Raw genomic sequence first — 18,180 nt, forward strand, 5'->3', positions numbered from 1 at the left:
ATATATATATATATATATATATATATATATATTTAGCTTTGTATCAACTCATTTGGCAATGGCTTGAATGAAGTGGATGTTTATTAATATAAAAAAAAGATGTGCACTAAAGCTTTAAGTGGTAGCTTACCTTTTTTGTAATACTTGTAAAACATAATGCATTTGTCTGTTTCTGCAGGAGGGAACTGCAACACTGTGCTTGTGGCCAACATCTATGGTGAGGCGGCACAGATAGAAGAAACAGTAAGCATTGGACTATATGATATAATACAAAAAATCAGTCTCTTACTGCATGTGGTGTCATTCCAGGACAATGATGATAATTACTATTTTTTGCAGCTCTCTACACTGCGTTTTGCCAGCAGAATGATGTGCATCCGGACAAACCCTGCTGTTAATGAACACATCGATCCAGCAGTGAGTTCACATGATATTGCACATACCACATAATGTGTGACACAAAAAATACTCAGGGAGGTCATGCACGGTTACAAATATGTATTACTTTTGTTAACAGTCTGCATTGTGCTCTGCTCTTGTGAGTGATCTCATGAAATGTTTATTGTGATTAGGCTCAGATCAAGAAACTTCAGAAGGATGTACACATGCTGAAAGAGGAACTGTCCTTCTACAACACATTGGTGAGTAGTGCTCGCAGGAAAATGGTCATAATAATGTCTTACAATAAAATATGTCTTACGGCTGACCCAAATGCTTTGAAACTTTGACCGTTGCCATAGTAATCAATGCCCGAATCAGTATGCTTCATTCTTTTTTATTTTGTATTATACATGCATTACCCCTTAAAATGAAATGAGGTATAGTAATATCTAGGAGTGACCCTGAATTTTCAAGGCTTTGATCGAGGGAGCCTGATTTGGCTGGCAATCTCACAGTCAAATCATCGCAGAGGTGGTATGAAATGAGATTCATGCCATTTTGGCTATATATTGGTGTAGGGACAGGGGTGCGTATGTGTGTAGGCCTAGCTGTGGTAGACAGACCGAAGGAAAAACATGTCACAGCCTCACCGTATCCTGGCACCTTTCCTAACGTTACCAGCACGCTAACTAATAGTTGGACCATGTGAGGGCTAGCAACTTGGCTTCATCTATCGGCATGCAAGATGTGAAAAACTCAAACGTCTGGACTAATTTCAAAATTTGCAAACCCCAAAAAATCAAGGGCTGGATAGGCCAAAGGAAACAGGTATATCACAAATATACAATGAATTTAGCAACTTATCTGAAAACTGTAAGTAACAGCTTTCGTAAAGTAAGATTGCCAGGCCTTTTAAATTATATGTATAATGTATTTGATGAGATTATGTAATCCAAACTGACTCCATTTTCCGTAATTGTCTCTGCCTTATCAGCAGCAGCAGAGTGGCACAGTCGGGCTGAATAACAGACAGCAGAAGTTACCTAAACTAAAATAGCCATGACAAATACTGTAAAATTACTGTAATTTGACCTGTATTAAAGTATGTAACTCACATGTTATGTTTAAGTACCAGACAATGCTTCCTAATGTTCATTTTAACACATTAGAATCCAAAACATATTTCAGCCGGTTTATATTAGAAGTTAAATGTCTATCATTCATCCTTTATCAGGTTAACCATCCGAGAATTAAGTACGAGTCATTGTCTGAAGCCCAGCTGGCTGAGATCCACAACCAGGTTCAGAGGTACCTAAAGGGAAGCCTGGAGGAAATCAGTGTGAGAACATAATAAAGAACACAGTTAATATTTTTTTCTGTCACACCAAATTTTGGCTTTGAATTGTTTTTTGAAGCATTTAATTTCTCTCTGCACGACATCTAATTACAGATCATAAGTATCCTCCAGGTCCAAGCAGTGTTTGCCCAGTTCAAGGTAGCTGTGCAGTGAGTATCATCTACCTTTTGAAATCTACAACTTCAAAATGCAGTGTTTCTGTTTCGGCTTTATTTGTTAATGGTAAGGGATTCACCATGTTTATCTATTTATGTGAGCAGGGAACAGGAACAGAAGGTGAAGGCAGAGCTATCCCAGACCTTCAACTTGATGGAGAAAGACCAAAGTGCTAACACAACTGATAGAAAGGTCAGTCAACATCTGATTAACTGTTCGGGTCACATCTCATGGAAATTAGTAGTTGTAATTCGTCATAATTTGCCTATTGTACCACTGACAGGCTGTTTGTGATTGAGCTTTGATCAGATGTTGATTTGTAAAATATTTTAGAAGTGGAATACCAGAGACACCACTGGGGATGTGGAGGCACTTCGCCCAAGTTCGACCAAAGCCTACACTAAAATGCCTAGGGACAAACAGAGGTAGGTGAACCTCTGTGTTCCCACAGCTAACAGTCACTGGCAAAATTATACCTCTTGTTTCCATCCCCCATGATTGCAACTGTAATTCCAAACCTTTGAGCATGACAACAAACAGACTACAGGACTAGACTAAGTTAAATGGACTAGTTTGTTTTTCCTAATCTCACACTCATTGTGATTTTCCAGCCAAAGCAAGAGACAAGGAGAGGGGAGTCCAGTTTCAAGGAAGCGTTTGGAAAGTGTCTCCAAATCAAAACTGAATTCTGTCCAGATGCCTGTGAGGGAACAGGGGTCACAAGAAGAAGTTACAGAGAGCCAGGACACGCAGGAATCACAACCACCTGGCAATGAACCCTTTAACCCTGAGTATGGTTAGCTCAGATATCAGTGGTAATTCTAATGAAGGAATGTGCAGTGATTTTTTTTTACCATTTACCATTGCAACTGAAGTGCTTTCTCTGCCCAGCTCTACTCCATCCAAAGCAGAAGCCTTTGAGGATTTTAAAGTGGGACGAGGCAGCAAGATCAACCGCATCCTTAAGGAGAACAAAGCTGTTCTGCTGGAACGCCGCAGTTTTCTTCGACAGCTCACTGAGGAGGTCAATGCTGTCAAGAGAGAGATCGACTGCACCACAGCAACCATACAGCAGCATGAGACGAGAGGAGGCCAAGGTACTAAAAATGTTTAAATCCTCTATCTATTTTTTTCGACATACAATATTAGGACTGTTTTGCCATACTTACTATACGACATTAATTTGACATACTATACTATGAGTTTTTCCAACCTACTAGAATATGACATTTGTATTACTTTTTTGATTATTGACATTTTTCAATATTCTGTACTATGTGAGTTCGAAATCTGTGCCTTCTTGCAGTGACGCCGCTAAACTTGACCCACAAGGTGGCCGTGTAAAAAGCAGTAAAATACGCTCTAAAGAGGTTTATCTTGACAGCAGGCCCGGCCCTAAACAATTTGGTGCCCTAGGCAAGATTTTAGGTGGCGCCCCTTGCATCCTGTACAGTTAACTGATGTTAAACAACAGATAGCGCTCGCTATTTATTGATTAGCCAACATGTCATGCTAACGGCTAATGCTATTATCGATCATTGTTCTGCAACAGCAAAATAATATCATTATCACATCAACTTTACTGTAACATTACCTCTGTCTTTGTCACGTTTTCCTCCTCTACTTTTCTTTTTTCCTCCCCTGGGCACCAGACAGTTTAGGACGCTTAACATTATGGATTTAGATGCAGGTAAAAGAATTCTGGCTTGTTTTTTTAATTAAGGTGACGTTATAGTAAGGTGACCAGATTTCTCAGACAAAATCCGGGGACATTTTCAGCTCAGAAGCGTATTTACCTCCAAAACACGTAATGTTTTATTTTTGTAAAACTTAAAACAGGGACACTAGACCTAGACTGTTCTCATTAGGGCTGAGCCCCCCAAGGTATCATCCTAGACCCACCCTGCTGCTAGTTCCTACTCCACTCCACTCCACCTCAAGATAGAAATCCTAAATTCAAGATAAAAAGGCCCAATATTTCAAGATAAAAAGTCAATATTTCAAGATAAAAGTCCTTATTTCAAGCTAGAAATCCTTATATTTCAAGATAAAAAATCCATCCTTATACTTCAAGATAAAAAGTCCTAATATTTAAAGATAGAAAGTCTTAATATTTCAAAATATAAAGTCCTAATGGTCCTAATATTTCAAGATAGAAAGTCCTTATAGTCCTAATATTTCAAGATAGAAAGTCTTAATATTTCAAGATAGAAAGTCCTTATAGTCCTAATATTTCAAGATAGAAAGTCCTAATATTTCAAGATAGAAAGTCCTTATAGTCCTAATATTTCAAGATAGAAAGTCTTAATATTTCAAGATAGAAAGTCTCAATATTTCATAATGTTGTAATGTTTACTGAACTACATTTATCTGACAGCTTTTGCTTTACTGCTCAAGGCTTGTTTCTGCAACAGCTCATTGAGAATCAGATACAATAAAAACTACTGAGGACATATTTCCTTTGACATTGATGCAGTATTAAACGAGATCGCTGCAATGTAAGTTAATAGGATAATTGTCCAGCTTGTATTTACGTTCATAAAAGTGCTTGTTTAGCTGCTAACAGACTCAGATTAATATTCTAAGTGTCTGACAACATTATGGAAAGGATTTCTAAGGAGGTCGACCTTTCTGTTAAAGATTAAGATCCTTTTTAAAACATAAAAGTCCGCGAAATTGCGTTCGCTAAACGCACCAGACTCCATGTAAATAATCAGTGCTTTTTAGCATCGTAAAATACGGCTTTCTAAAACCTCTCTGAGCACCGCTGGCTCTGGCGGTCTGGAGCCTGCGTGTGTTGGGTGTGCGATTATCGGCTACGTTTTTTCTTTCATCCATTTCGGGTCTTTCAGTGAAAACCGGGGACATTTCCGGGGACAGATCCAGCCGGACAGGTAGCCAAAATAAGGGACTGTCCCCGGAAACCGGGACGATCTGGTCACCCTACGTTACAGGTACGCACAGGCCGCGCCCCTGGTGGTTTGCGCCCTTAGCATTTGCCTATACTGCCTAAGCCACAGGCCGGCCCTGCTTGACAGGATCAGAACACCATGAGAACTTCTGGCAAGCATGTTCGCTTGTATATATAACATGCTACGCTGCCTATACATGTCATCATCATCTGACATTTGGGGCCCTATTTTAACGATCGAAGCGCATAGCGTAGGTGCATTTAGGGCATGTCTAAATCCACTTTTGCTAGGTTGACGGCAGAAAAAAGGGTTTGTGCGCAGTGCGGCACATGGTTCAAAAGGGTTGCACTTACTGTCTTCATGAACTTTAACTCATTAACTCATATGTTTTTATATATGATTATGATATTGATATTTATATGATGTTTTTCCACAAACTATATTTATATTTTCGGAATGATCAAAAAAAAAAATGCAAACTATATTATGACATAATATGACTTTTTTCTAAGTACTATGTCTTTTTTTTTTTACATACTATGACGTTTTTTGACATGCTATGGCTATTTGTGACTTTTTTCCACATACGTCTTTTTTCAGACATACTTTTTGATGTACTCTACTATAACTTTTTTTCAACATACTATGTTTTTTTGTAACATGCTATGCTATTTATTACTTTTTTTGATTATTGACATTTTTCTACACTCTGTATGTACTATTTGGTTTCAAACCCTGTGCCTATTTGTTGTAAGGCCCCGGTCTTAACCATTGGGTCACTGTGCTGCTATACAATACTATGGTTCAGTACTATTTACTATGGCCTATTTGGACGTACTATACTATGGCTTTTTGTCAACATGCTATATTATTATTTTTTAGTGATTTTTTTTTTTTTTTTGACAGACTAATACATTTTTATGACTTTTTTCAACATACTATACTATGAGTTTTTTATGGTTTAATTTTATGACCTACTATACCATGACTTTTTTCAACATACTATATTATGATTTTTTGTGACTTTTTCCACATACTATACTATGACTTTTTTCAACATACTATATTGACTTTTTTTCGACACACTATAATATGACTTTTTTTATGACCTTTTTTCAACATACTATACTATGACTCTTTTATGATCCTTTTTGACATACTGTAATTTTTTTTCCGACATACTATACTATGACTTTTTGTGACTTTTTTACACATACTATACTATGATGTTTTTCAACATACTATAATATGGCTTTTTTCTACATATTATACTGTTACTTTTTTCAACATACTATACTATTGCGATTTTATTACTTTTTTCAACATACTATGATTTTTTATATGGTTTAATATTATGACCTACTATACTATGACTTTTTTCAACATACTATATTATGATTTTTTTGTGACTTTTTCCACATACTATACTATGACTTTTTCTCGACATACTATACTATTGCATTTTTATTACTTTTTTCAACATACTTTTTCCGACATACTATGCTATGGCTTTCTTTTGACTTTTTGAAACATACTATACTATGACTTTTTTTGACATACTATACTGTGACTTATTTTTGACATTCTTTCAAACCCTGTGCCTTCTTGCTGTGAGGCCACAGTCTTAACCCTTGGGCCCCGTGCTGCTTTACAATATTATGTTTTTTTAATGACGTTTATTGAAATCACCAAACTATGTTTTTTACTTTTCGACATACTATACACTATGGCTTTTTGTAACACATTAAATTATGACTTTTGTGACATTGTTGACATACAATAATTTGACTATTTTTATCTTTTTTTTTTTACATACATTACTATCCTTTGGCTTTTTTGTGGCTTTTTTTTCAACATATTATACTTTGGGATTATTTTTTTCCTTTTTTTTCCACATACTATACTATGACATTTTTATGACTAACATAATGTACTTTTTTTTAACATACAATTACCTTGTGAATTATTTCAACAAATACTATACTTTGGCTTTTTTTCAACTTTCTATCCTTTACTTTTTTTCGACATGTACTATCCTAATGCTTTTTTGTGACTTTGTTTTTCAATATACTATACTATGACCTTATTATGGCATATTATCTCTTTTTGACAGGACAACGACAACTGGATGAATAATCACAGAAGACATTCAGTGTGTAATAGTTTAATACATTTTTTCAGGTCAGTATTTGGTTACGGAGGGGGAGCCAGATGACACTTCATTGATGCAGCTCAGAGAGCTGAAGGCCCTGTACCGGCAGAGATATGAGGTGCAATGTGACGTCAAGGCAGAGGTCAACTATTGTCAACGTCTTGTGGATCAGTGCAGGGAGCGCCTGCTTTCTGGTCAGTTCTACAAATATCTTTTATCTTCTTCTTTCCTGCTTTCATGGCTGGAATATTTGTTCCTATTAAACGCTGAGAATAATAATCAATTGCTCATGTGTGTCCAAGAATTTGAGAACTGGTATAAAAAGTCTTTCCCGGTGCCTGAAGAGGAGCTGGACATAACCATAGATAGGACCCTTGAACAAGTGAGTTTGCCTCATATTTACCACATTGTGTCTTAAATGGAGAAAACGTTTCTGTATAGTTTTCCAAAAAGCAAACCCTGGATGTAAAGGAAAAACAGGTGCATGACTCAATTAAACAAGGATTCTCTATTTTTGTAACAGGTGTGGAGAGGAAATAATTTTAGTTTGCCATGTATTGGAAAAGTTGCAACTAAATTTTGGTATAAAATTATCTGCTTCCCTGTTGATCTTAGGGGGAGGATGACAAGGGGCTTCTGCCTGACAGCTCCAGCTCGGAGTCCTTCTACAACGCCCAATACAGAATGAAAAAAGTGGGTGTCCCATTCTGTTTTTAGCTCTAATGAACAACTTCTTATTTAATCAAATAATACATTAACAAGCAATAATGCAAAAATTAAAGCTTTCTTTCTCTACAGAGGAGGGCACTGTCCTTTACTCCGGCGCAAACTAACTCGTCTGCAAGGTCTGGACAGAGAAGACTTCCTCCTATTCTACCTGTTAGCTAAGTAACTAACTAAAGTGTCCACATGTGTTAAATGTTCCTTTTTAGTCATTCACTTCTTCTCTTGGGGTTTTTCCACATCTAATCAAGCACAAAAGACAACACAATGTATCAGCTTCGTAAATGAAAAGTAAAATTTATTATTCCTGAACCACAAAATAGACTTCTTTGGTTGTACAAATTCACTAGTTACAGTCTTGTGTGAGCGCTAACCCTAGGACTTCTGACCCTTTCCCTCCAACCTAGTAAAAGTAAAAGCCTCCAAAGAGAACTCAAGACAAAAGAATAAACAAAAACATGAAACACTGCATTAATAATGTAGTGAAACCCATCAGAAAAAAAAGATTTACCTAACAAAGTTAAAAAAAGAAGATATCAGCTATTGCAAATGTTATCAAACAAACTGAATTTCAGTCAGTGAGAGCAACATGGAAAGCTATCATTCAAAGACCCTACATTAAATTAACACAAATGCTACTATACCGTGATTCTGCAGAAATACCTATCAGATATGTACATACACTGACAGTATGTCAAGCAGTGAACTGAATAAGAATGTCTTGAGAGGAATTTCTAATTGTTTTTGCCTCTCTCAGCTCTCCCATTAACAAACCAATATACATGCAGAGAGCATCCCAATACCAAGCCTGTCCAAATCTAGATGCCTCAGCAGTCCAGACACTCACTTGGTCAAGGTCAAGATTGGCTCAGTTTCAAACCCAGTTTGCTTTCCTTTCAGTATTTGTACATTATTCACACAATAATAAATGATTTTTCAGTGGCGTCAGATTTAAATAAACCATAGACAGAAAAATAAAACACCTGCTACCTTCACGTCACTCTGGAATATCCCAGATAATTCACATTGCTAAAATAATACCCTAAACAGGGTTGGATGAGTACCGTTAATTAATTATACTAAAAATGAATGTTTCCAAACTTTAGTATTTGATGCTGTGATCTGTTTTTGTAAAGCTGCCTGATCAATGCTGCTGCCTTCAGTGTTGTCATACAAGGGGAATGTAGCACATTCAATCACAAGTGTGACACAGATGTGCAACAGCTATACTTTGTCCAAGCTATCTAATTTGTAGATATGATTCTCTAATAATAAAAAAATAAAGTACAATATAAATTCATTAGTTGAAATCTTTGATTTAGTGACCCATAACTATCTTTGAAATTTAAAGATAAATCATGATAACCATCAGTCTTTGTGCTCACGACCGGAGGGGTTAAAACAGTGTAAAATAGAAGGCCTTCAATTTGAGTAAAACGCTAAAAACAATAAATTAAGATATACTGTACGTTCTTAAAAAGCAGATCTGTGGCAGTGCAAAAAAAGATATGTAGCTTTTTTTTTCTTTTCTTTTTTAAAAGCTCTCCACAATTTGTGATTGTGAAGGTAGCAGGATGTTCCCTCCTCAATTAATATATACACTCCTGTCTGCCCAAGTCTAAAGAAACTCCTGACATTTTACAAATCTATTCAATCAAAGCCTAAACAATATAATTCAAGAAGTTAGTATAGCTATGACCCATTTCTTTTCTCTTCCAGTATGCGTTTTTTTCTTTAAAACAGTAAAATCATTAGAGGTGCAAAAACTAAACAACTAAAAACTTCGGTCACCACCTTTTTTAAAATAAATCAGTTTCTACTTGGTAAACCAAGTGTACAACAAAAAGAATGGTCTGTAAGTAGCAATCCTAGCTAACCACACTATCTTTCTTGCCAATCAGGGACTGTTGAGCAACTTGCCATCTCATCCACAGAGTGTATAGGCAAGACTGGCACGCAGGATATAAGTGAGTGTGTACGTGTGGAGACCATCAGTGCCTTAGTCTCTGCAGTGGTTATATATGGGAGAGTAAATCTCGCTATACTGACACCATGTGTAGTGTTTGGTGACTCTGCACCTTTTATGGATGCACTTTTGTGTTCCACAGTGCATCTAAATGTGTGTGTTCGCGTTATGTCTTCGGCTTTCTTCTTAGTGTGGGGTGTTACGTGGGCATGGCGGTTTCCAGGCTGCGACGGCCCTGCCTCAGTTTGCGCTTGTTGCTGTACAAGGCCATCTCCTCCAGGGCGGAGGTGGCAGGCAGCGGGGTGGGTAGCTCGGCCTCAGGGCGCGCAGAAAGCACTGAACAACACAAAAACAGAGAGAATAACTTCAGTAACATCTATCAAGCTGCTGCAGTTGAACTTCTTTTTACATGACAATCAGTTCCCAACAGCAGCTGTGGTGAGGAAGAAAGATGAAGGCAACTGGATTTATGCGGAAAGTGGATGGATCCCTTAAACCTGCGAGAGAAGCCCCACATTCAGATCACGAAACAAGCAAAAGCTTTTAGAAGAAAACTGATGTACTCCGTGACTGCATATTTAAACCAGCCACCTCAATGGGCTCTGTATTTAAACTCAAAAGGTCAATGCCATTAAAGTTACTGCAAGAACAAATTCACAGTCTCTTTAAAAATATGTTTTTACTCAGTGTGTTTACATGCACTTAAGTGACTGGGTTATGGTCTGCTTTTCAGTAAATTGATTTCTTGGCCATATTTATGTTTAACTGGGTTTATAATTGGCATTTTACGCATGTGCAGAACAAAGACAGTCATGCTATGCCAGCAGTGTAAGTGGATGAAAGGAGATACTTACATGAAGCAATCCATCCATGCATAAAATTAACGGATAGTAGCCTCTAAAAGTCTAAATAAGTCTGTTTCCACTGCTGTTAACAGTTAAAAGGCCATGCTTCAGTCAGGGGTGACTTCTGATGACTGATATGCTGCATGTATTGGCAGATTCACAAAAAAAGTCAATATGCCATAAACAGCCTATATCATGTCCTAAAAAGTCATAGTATTATTTTTCTTTTAAAGTAATGGGCTAGTAAGTCATAAAAACTTTGTAAAAAAAAAAAGTCATAGTATGTTGTAAAAATATCACAAAAAGTGAGTAATAGAATAGTATGTCTTAAAACATTTTATAAAAAAGTCATAGAGTATGTTAAAAAAAAAAAAAAATCTGTTCATTATGTGATAAAAAATTACTTTCAGTCAGTGGGCATGCTAATGTCAAATTAACAGAATCCCACTACCTCACGCAAAATTTAGCAGCCAGTGTCTTTTGACAAATATACATATTGAAAACAAGTTACAAAATGTAATAATCCCATTATTTGTATAACCCAGTTTCATGTGTGCATGTAAACATCCCAACACCAACATGATAATAGAATCACTTAGAGCTCCCTGTAATTACTAGTTTCAGTCAACACTAATTCATGCAGGTCTGGATCACGGTTAGTGTGAGATTAATACTTTAGACGCAGAAAATTTCTCTTCCACTTTGGTCTCAACATCAGGTGCTGCTTCATATGTGGTGGGCAGCAGCAGGCGAAGCACACCCAGGTAAACACGTCTTAATATTAATACCTGAGCCCACAGTTATGCCACACAACTAGCAGGTTAGACTATAAATGCACAAACAAACACACGCTGTTTCAATAAATACAATCACATTCAGACCCCAAAACACATGCACACAGAATCCTACCAATAGGAGCTGCTTATCCCAGGTAGTCACCTGAATCAAAGTGGATAGAAGAAATTAAGGTAACAAATGCATTGCTTATGTCTGTTTAAAATACAATTTGAAATACTGCATAGCTCCAGTACTCACTTGGGTTGCTGGAGCCGTCGTCGATGAACTGCAGGTCATCAACTGTGTCAGGGGACTGTAAGAGAAGAAGAGACTGTAAATAAGCAGCAGCTGTGTTTTAGTAACCTATATCCCAGGGGAAGCCGTCACCACGTGAGCAGTGGAGCTGGCAGCGAAAGGATGTGCCAGCCGCTCACTGCCGGTTTAGCAGGCAGCGCTGAAGCTCCCAATCTGACAGAGCCGCATAAGCCAGAGTACCCCTACTCGACTACTCCCCAGGAGATATTGGCATGTTAAAGGAAAGGGATGTTACGTTAGTTCATCAGTTCCGGGGTTTGTTGTGTAGTGTAGGCACATCCACAAAAGAGACAGCCAACCGAGCAATAGTACAGCACCAACAAGAGTCACCAATTCACAACGAAAAACAAAGCAGCATGTTTTCCTTTGTCATCCGTGTTGAGAAGCTGTTTATTCTACTTAGGGACACTCTCAGAGGACCCCTACGAGCTGCAAGCTGTGGACTGACCGACCAACCATGACCGACATACTTTTTACAACAATTTCACTCAACTGCGTCTTCTTTGTTACGTATCTGATATTTCTCCAGTTGACTATAGAATTGTGATTGAAATCTAACATCTTTAACCAGATGTTTTGTTTGTATGAATATTAATATATTTAATTTAGTGTTTAATATTAAAATCTTAAAAGCACAGTGTCATATTTTAGAGGGAGGCTGGTCTTTATTGAGTTTCTCTCTCATGTTAATTGCTGTTACATTTGTAAATGTTTGCATTGTTTGTATTTGGATTACAGTGTTCTGCTGACTTGTGACCCACACCTTGCAGAACGTAGCGGTCCCTTGTTCTGCATAACCATTATGTTTATATAAATATACACACAACCTTTAAACACTACTTCAATTGTCAATTCATATGCAGGGAACATTTTGCAAACACTTACATATGTAGAGTGATGTCAATTAAATTACGTCCGCCAAAGGGAAGAACCACACTGAGGTCACTGTGCAACAATCAAACCACACAAGATCCCACCATGGGGTGCAGACTAACAGTGACACGTGATCACAGATGATTCACCCTACAAATTAAAAGACCACTTAGAGACAAGCTCACTACAGGATTCTATTATTTCTCTATTTCCACACAGAGAAAAATAATTTAAACTATTTTACACAAACCTACGCAAAACTTCTATCCTAAAAGGTAGCCCAGACCCTTTAGCAGATAACATTCTTAAAGCGTGAGAGGAGATCTAGAGATGATGTTTTACCTCTGTCTGATTTGCAACACATGCGTGAAACAAGACAGCTGATGGAAGTGAATGTGAGAGTGGATGAGTGTTTGTGGCCATTTCCCCTAGAACTACTTCTGGTTAGTGGGATAGAAAAAAACTGTCTGCATCTCAGCAGCTGTTGAGTGTTATTGTCTGTGATTGATTGAGTTAGCTAAAAGAGAGATGAGGGTGAGGAGTTACTGCTACAGATGTTCGTACATTTGTGAGTGGTAAGTGGGAGACCAGGAAGAGGGAGGCAGAACTGGAGGGAGACCAAAGGGCTGATTCAGTGTTATTTATGTAGAGCAAGTATCTCTTCATTGAGTTAGTGAGCCAATCCCTATAGTGCACAGCAGGAAGTCCTTATCATTTAAGGGGCCCGGACCCCAGACTTCAGTCACACTGATGCCTCTTAACAGAGAAACTAGAGGGGGGAGGCAGAAGTGAAAGCCAGGGGGTAAGGGAGGAGGCCGAAGCCCCGGCAGCTCAGCATGCAGCCAATACCTGGATGTCGTATACGGGTTTGGAAGAAGGAATGGCAGCAAACTGTCGGTAGTCAAACTTCTTTGACGACAGGGACTAGAAGGATAGCAAACAGGAATGAGCAAAGGACGAGGAGGGAGAAAAGAGGAAAACGGGGGTTGGAGAAATATAAAAAGGAGGAGAAAAGAATGGAGAAGTCAAAAGGAAATTGAATAAGGGTAAGGGATGAGGGAATAGAAAAAGGAGAGTAGGGAGGCAGAGAGGCTAATGGGTGATTCAAACAGCCAGCTGTGGCATATGATTTTAGAGCAGTGTGTTCTTAGCTCCGATTGGCTTGAGTGACAATGAGCAAGATGATGGATTAATGCATATGTGATTTGAAACTAATCAACTTTTTCCCTTTTCCCAGCTGGTAAACCAACAATCTTATTTGTTGCCTTTTCTCAAATTGAAGTCAGTATTACAGCTTTGCTCAAATATTTGCTGATTCAAGCTCTCCATGTCCGTTCAAAGGATGCAGTAAACTGTTCACACTGACAAAGAAGCCAGAGGAAAAATCTGTCAAAAACAAAATGGACATTAAGAAAACGGTTTAGCACTTACCAGCCGGCCCGGAGAGGTTACTCCTCGAGGACTGAGCTCTGTCAGAGGAAAACAGGAAACGTGAAGTTAACAGAAAGGCAAGAAGGGGTAAGGATGAAACACTTAGCTTTAGATTTCATTTGCAGTTAAGTATAGATTTATACAGTACTTTTTAAAACAATGATTAATTCACAAAAATAAATTTTGCAGGGTGTTAACAGAAGTAAAAACAAAATTACAAAACATCAGGTAAGAAAAGAAAGAGAACATAAATTAGTCTTGAGAAGTTTCTTACAATGTCATTAAGTTGGATGATTGAATAGTAAGTATATGTTTATACTTTGTACCTATGTTAACTGTGTCTCTGTTGTGTCTATCCTTGGCATTTTAATATAATATGCATTTGGTGTAATGCATGTATGACCTTTTATTTGTTTGTTTTAAGTGCTTTATCAAATGAGGTAAATCATTTAAAAATGAGAGGCAAAGACAGGAAATGCTTAGTGTCCCTAATGTGTAACATCCAGTACACACTAGTTAGCTGACCTTGAATTTGTCACTATATTAAGAAATTAACCCCAAGTAATGACTTAAAAAGAAAATACTTGTCATGGAAACAGGCTTTAGCAGTGTGACGGAGAGCAGCTTCCTACCTTCCATAGGTGTGGGAGAGGGTGTTGGGGCGGGCGAGGGCGACTCCGTCAGCTGGTCTAGTGTGCCACGTTTCTTCCCATCCCGAGACTTGGCGATGACCATCTGCGCTTTCAGTGCATCCTGCTCCAGAGACTTCATTCTACAAGAGAAACAACCACCATCAGATAAATAATAGAAAATAAGGAAAGAAATACAGAGACAATGACTGACAGAGGCACACACTGATACGGTTCGGTGTAGTGCCGCTCACTACTAATTTTGGGTGCTCCTTGTCCTGGTTTGCTGTCACACCATCAGTTTAATTTAATTGCACAATAAAAAGAGGAGGCATTCCAGGAAAAGGACTACCTACGGCTAGTAGGCTTACCCTCAGCTCACAGATAGCTTGCAAACTTACTGTGTGATGTGTGTTAGTACAAATAATAGTATGGAAATCAAGAGAACAACAAGGCGCAAATGAAAAGAGTGCTGCAGGGAGGAAGAGACAAGACAGAGAATAGAGAGGGGGGAACCAGAGGAAAGGTAGAAACAGAAACAGCAAAGACGTGCAAAAGCAAGACAGCACTAGAAAGGCAGTGGAAGCACCGTCACAGTGTTGCTGCGAGTGCTTGCTTGGACCTTTCCGAAATCGGCCTCTAGCAAAATACCCCAACGCCAAAGCACCCCAGCACACCCCCACGATGCCGTGCGTCTGGCCCTGGTGGCTGGGGCCAAGGAGCAGACCTGAGCTGGGAGGCTGCAGAGGACGAGGAAGAGGTGGGGGGCTGGGGGGCCCCGGCCTGAGATGCCCTCACTCTGGCCTGGTAGAGCCTCTTAGCCAGATCCTGCTCATACTGCCTAACATCTTCCTCTAGGCCACAGGGCCTGGGCCCCCGTCAAGCCAGGGAGAGGGACAGACAGAAGGAGGGAATAGGACCAGAAGTGCACCAGGAGGAAGGAGGAATATAAGAAGAGGAAGGAAAGAAAGGCATAAAGACAGGAAAAGAGAAGAAAACCAAAGAATGGAAGGTAAAACACTGACATTTAGAGGAGCCATGAATAATAAATAAGATCTCTATTCTAGACATGAAAATAGTTAAGAGAGGAGACGGACTAATTACACACAGGACACAGAATGGGCTGAGAACTTCACTGCACATTGAACCTGGTTATCAATCATTATGGCAAACAGTTTACCAAAAAAAAAACCCAACCCTCTCTGCTTAAAATATGTTCTGACCTCGTTTATCAGCCAAGAAGTTACTAAAGGCCATTACAGTTTGTTTGAAAAATAGTCTCTAGTTTATATATTAATTTATAATTAGAGGTTTAGTCAACTGATAGAATAAAATAAATAAAATAAAATACACTTCTTCTTAATATTTCAGTAAAAAAGAAAAAGTTGTTGTATATTGCCTGCCAAGATTTGAAATTCTATTATTACAAAACATAAATGTTTTACTGCAATCAGTTTTGGTTCTACTTAACAAAATGAATGCCATTTCAAAGATAATCCAAGGATTTAAAAATCAGCCAACAATGACAATAATCAGGAATTTTTAACATGATTGTCATCAGCAATGTGACAGCGACCTCTTTGATGAAAATGTATTGCTCTCTTTACTGGTTAATTTATGCTTACAGATACGTAAATTCTTATAACCACTGCCAAACTGCTGTCACACTGCATTAAAACAAGTTTATCTAACTATAGAATTGGTAACTGATTAATTTTTCCTTTTAAACATCCTTTTCAATATCTATGTTCTAGTAATAAACAGTAAGACGCTTATTTACCGTGCTGCCCTCCACATGGCTCTCTTCTCAGCCTCTAGAGCTCGTTTCTCAGCAGGGGACAGGTCCTTGTCGAGGGCCACAGCCAGCTCGGGGCTCTGCATACGGAGTTTCTCTTGATGTCTGCGCTCTGCTTTGGCTGTGCGGATGGGAGCAGCCGAGTCCCCGGGGTACACTGGGATCAGACTGACAAGACACAAGTAGCAGTGATGAATACAGTGACAAAAACAACAGCAAAGAGACAGTCAAAGGTGTTGCGTGCAATGTAATCACCCAGTCATGGAGTTGGGCCTCTGCTCCAGCCTGAAGCTGTCCTCCAGTGAATTCCTCTGAGACTCTCCTTTACCATCAACAGAGGAAGGCCTACATAAAAAAAGAAATTAAAAACAATGTTTAAAGCAACAATAATAATAATAATAATAATAATAATAATAATAATAAATAACTCGTTACCCTGAGCTGCCACAGTAGCTCGGTGGCGTGACGTTGTAACTTGGTGGTGTGGCACAGTGCTGGGATGGGCTGGTTACTGGTTCCACATTGTACTCCACTCCATCCAGTAACACTTTGCCAGTTGCCTTCATCTGCGCCACCTGTTTAGCCAGGTCCTCCTCCTCCTCCTCCTCCTCGTCTTCATCCAGCAAGTACTCCCGTGCTCGTTGCTCAAACTTCCTCTCTGGGCCCAGGTAAAGTTACAGGGTTGTAAATTTCAGTATCAGGTTAGTAAAGTCAGATGTTTTTAGTAGTTACTAGAAAGGGATACTCAATAAAAAAACAATAGAAACACACCTTCTTCCTCCCTCATTTTCTTGAGGTCATCTTCTCCAACAAGAGACACTCGAGGTTTGGGTTTCTCTGGTGTCTGATGCTTCACGTCAATCTCAAAATACTTCTGTCTGTCCCTGAAGGAGCGCTGCTCTGGGCTGTCCCTACCACCAGGAGAAGGACTCTGTAGGGTAAGAAGAAAAATCAAGGCCCAAATTCAAAATCATAAATATAATAATAGATAAGTGTTGAGGTTGTAGCACCAGTGATATTAAATGACAAAAAAGCTAAATATACAGTAATATTTGTAAAAGTTTTTTTTTAAATTGTTATTTGCATTATTGAAGAGCCATTTGCCAGTAGAGCAGAGTATATCACAAGAGATGCCATAGGAGAAAACTATCACCGAGAAGAAAGAAACCAATTAAACAACAGAACAGAAACAGAACCCAGCACCATCATCTGATTTAAGATCAATGAACTGCCAGTCCCGTCATTGACAGAAGTAACATGGCTGTGTCCCAGCGTCTGGGAGCAGAGACACCACCACCGATCAAAGCCAAGCACACCCAGACAGACAACAGGGCTGCTGTAGATGTGGCAGAGGCGGTGGGTACCTGCAGGTCCCAGGACGGCCTGGAGAGGCGAGGCACTCCTGCCAGTTTCATATACTCCCGACGGTCAGGTGTAAGGGAGGGTCGGGGGGAGACCTTGCCGGTCAAACCCTTACCAGCTCCCTCCTGACCATCTATGTCATCATCAAACACCTCGTTGTTCAACTCTGGCTGAAAAGGCCACATAGGTCGTCAGCAGACTGTCAGACTAAGAACCAGTATGTAACCACAGTAAGCTTAGAGCATATCTAGACTTTATTTTTGCAGCTGAATGTTCAATATTCAGCAGAACACATTACACAGGCGGTCACAAACTCCTGAATGTTAAACTGGCTTCTTAAATATTATTGGGGCTAACTTTAAAACACCCTACAAATGGACTAGAGAAACTTGTGAGTGAAGCAATGTTAAAGGTGCCCTGCCACACGTATTTCATAACTTTGTGGTAATGTCTGAAGTTCTACCATGAATTCTAACATTCTTTGTGGAAAAATGCCTTGGTTACCT

The 18,180-nt window shown here is 38.9% G+C and overlaps 2 protein-coding genes across 29 annotated transcripts in view; one reads left to right on the forward strand and one right to left on the reverse strand.

Annotated features, from left to right (window-relative positions):
• The window catches only part of kif9 (kinesin family member 9), a 16,740-nt gene extending 2,898 nt beyond the window's left edge, over window positions 1-13,842 (forward strand). The window contains exons 9-22 of one of the 3 annotated variants that reach the window (XM_032504031.1): window positions 179-243; window positions 340-417; window positions 573-641; window positions 1,616-1,720; window positions 1,832-1,887; window positions 1,999-2,086; window positions 2,228-2,319; window positions 2,506-2,685; window positions 2,786-2,991; window positions 6,988-7,152; window positions 7,261-7,340; window positions 7,574-7,651; window positions 7,757-7,837; window positions 11,988-13,842. In XM_032504031.1, coding sequence (XP_032359922.1) covers window positions 179-243; window positions 340-417; window positions 573-641; window positions 1,616-1,720; window positions 1,832-1,887; window positions 1,999-2,086; window positions 2,228-2,319; window positions 2,506-2,685; window positions 2,786-2,991; window positions 6,988-7,152; window positions 7,261-7,340; window positions 7,574-7,651; window positions 7,757-7,837; window positions 11,988-12,131 — 1,487 coding nt within the window. In that variant the 3' untranslated portion in view covers window positions 12,132-13,842. Of the gene's footprint in view, window positions 1-178; window positions 244-339; window positions 418-572; window positions 642-1,615; window positions 1,721-1,831; window positions 1,888-1,998; window positions 2,087-2,227; window positions 2,320-2,505; window positions 2,686-2,785; window positions 2,992-6,987; window positions 7,153-7,260; window positions 7,341-7,573; window positions 7,656-7,756; window positions 7,906-11,987 lie in introns of those variants that run through there. The other 2 variants (XM_032504033.1, XM_032504032.1) reach the window with 2 other exon arrangements.
• Window positions 7,954-18,180, reverse strand: part of scrib (scribble planar cell polarity protein) — a 73,253-nt gene continuing 63,026 nt past the window's right edge. For 15 of the 26 annotated variants that reach the window (XM_032504009.1, XM_032504003.1, XM_032504006.1 and 12 more), the window contains 11 exons: window positions 17,677-17,844; window positions 17,084-17,243; window positions 16,748-16,970; window positions 16,568-16,657; window positions 16,298-16,480; window positions 15,245-15,385; window positions 14,521-14,660; window positions 13,889-13,926; window positions 13,307-13,381; window positions 11,528-11,582; window positions 7,954-9,983 (listed from right to left, as the gene is read on the reverse strand). In XM_032504009.1, coding sequence (XP_032359900.1) covers window positions 9,847-9,983; window positions 11,528-11,582; window positions 13,307-13,381; window positions 13,889-13,926; window positions 14,521-14,660; window positions 15,245-15,385; window positions 16,298-16,480; window positions 16,568-16,657; window positions 16,748-16,970; window positions 17,084-17,243; window positions 17,677-17,844 — 1,410 coding nt within the window. In that variant the 3' untranslated portion in view covers window positions 7,954-9,846. Of the gene's footprint in view, window positions 9,984-11,401; window positions 11,432-11,527; window positions 11,583-13,306; window positions 13,382-13,888; window positions 13,927-14,520; window positions 14,661-15,244; window positions 15,386-16,297; window positions 16,481-16,567; window positions 16,658-16,747; window positions 16,971-17,083; window positions 17,244-17,676; window positions 17,845-18,180 lie in introns of all 26 variants that reach the window. The other 11 variants (XM_032504020.1, XM_032504019.1, XM_032504018.1 and 8 more) reach the window with 8 other exon arrangements.

This window comes from Etheostoma spectabile, chromosome 22 (assembly GCF_008692095.1).
Source record: "Etheostoma spectabile isolate EspeVRDwgs_2016 chromosome 22, UIUC_Espe_1.0, whole genome shotgun sequence".
NCBI lineage: Eukaryota > Metazoa > Chordata > Actinopteri > Perciformes > Percidae > Etheostoma > Etheostoma spectabile.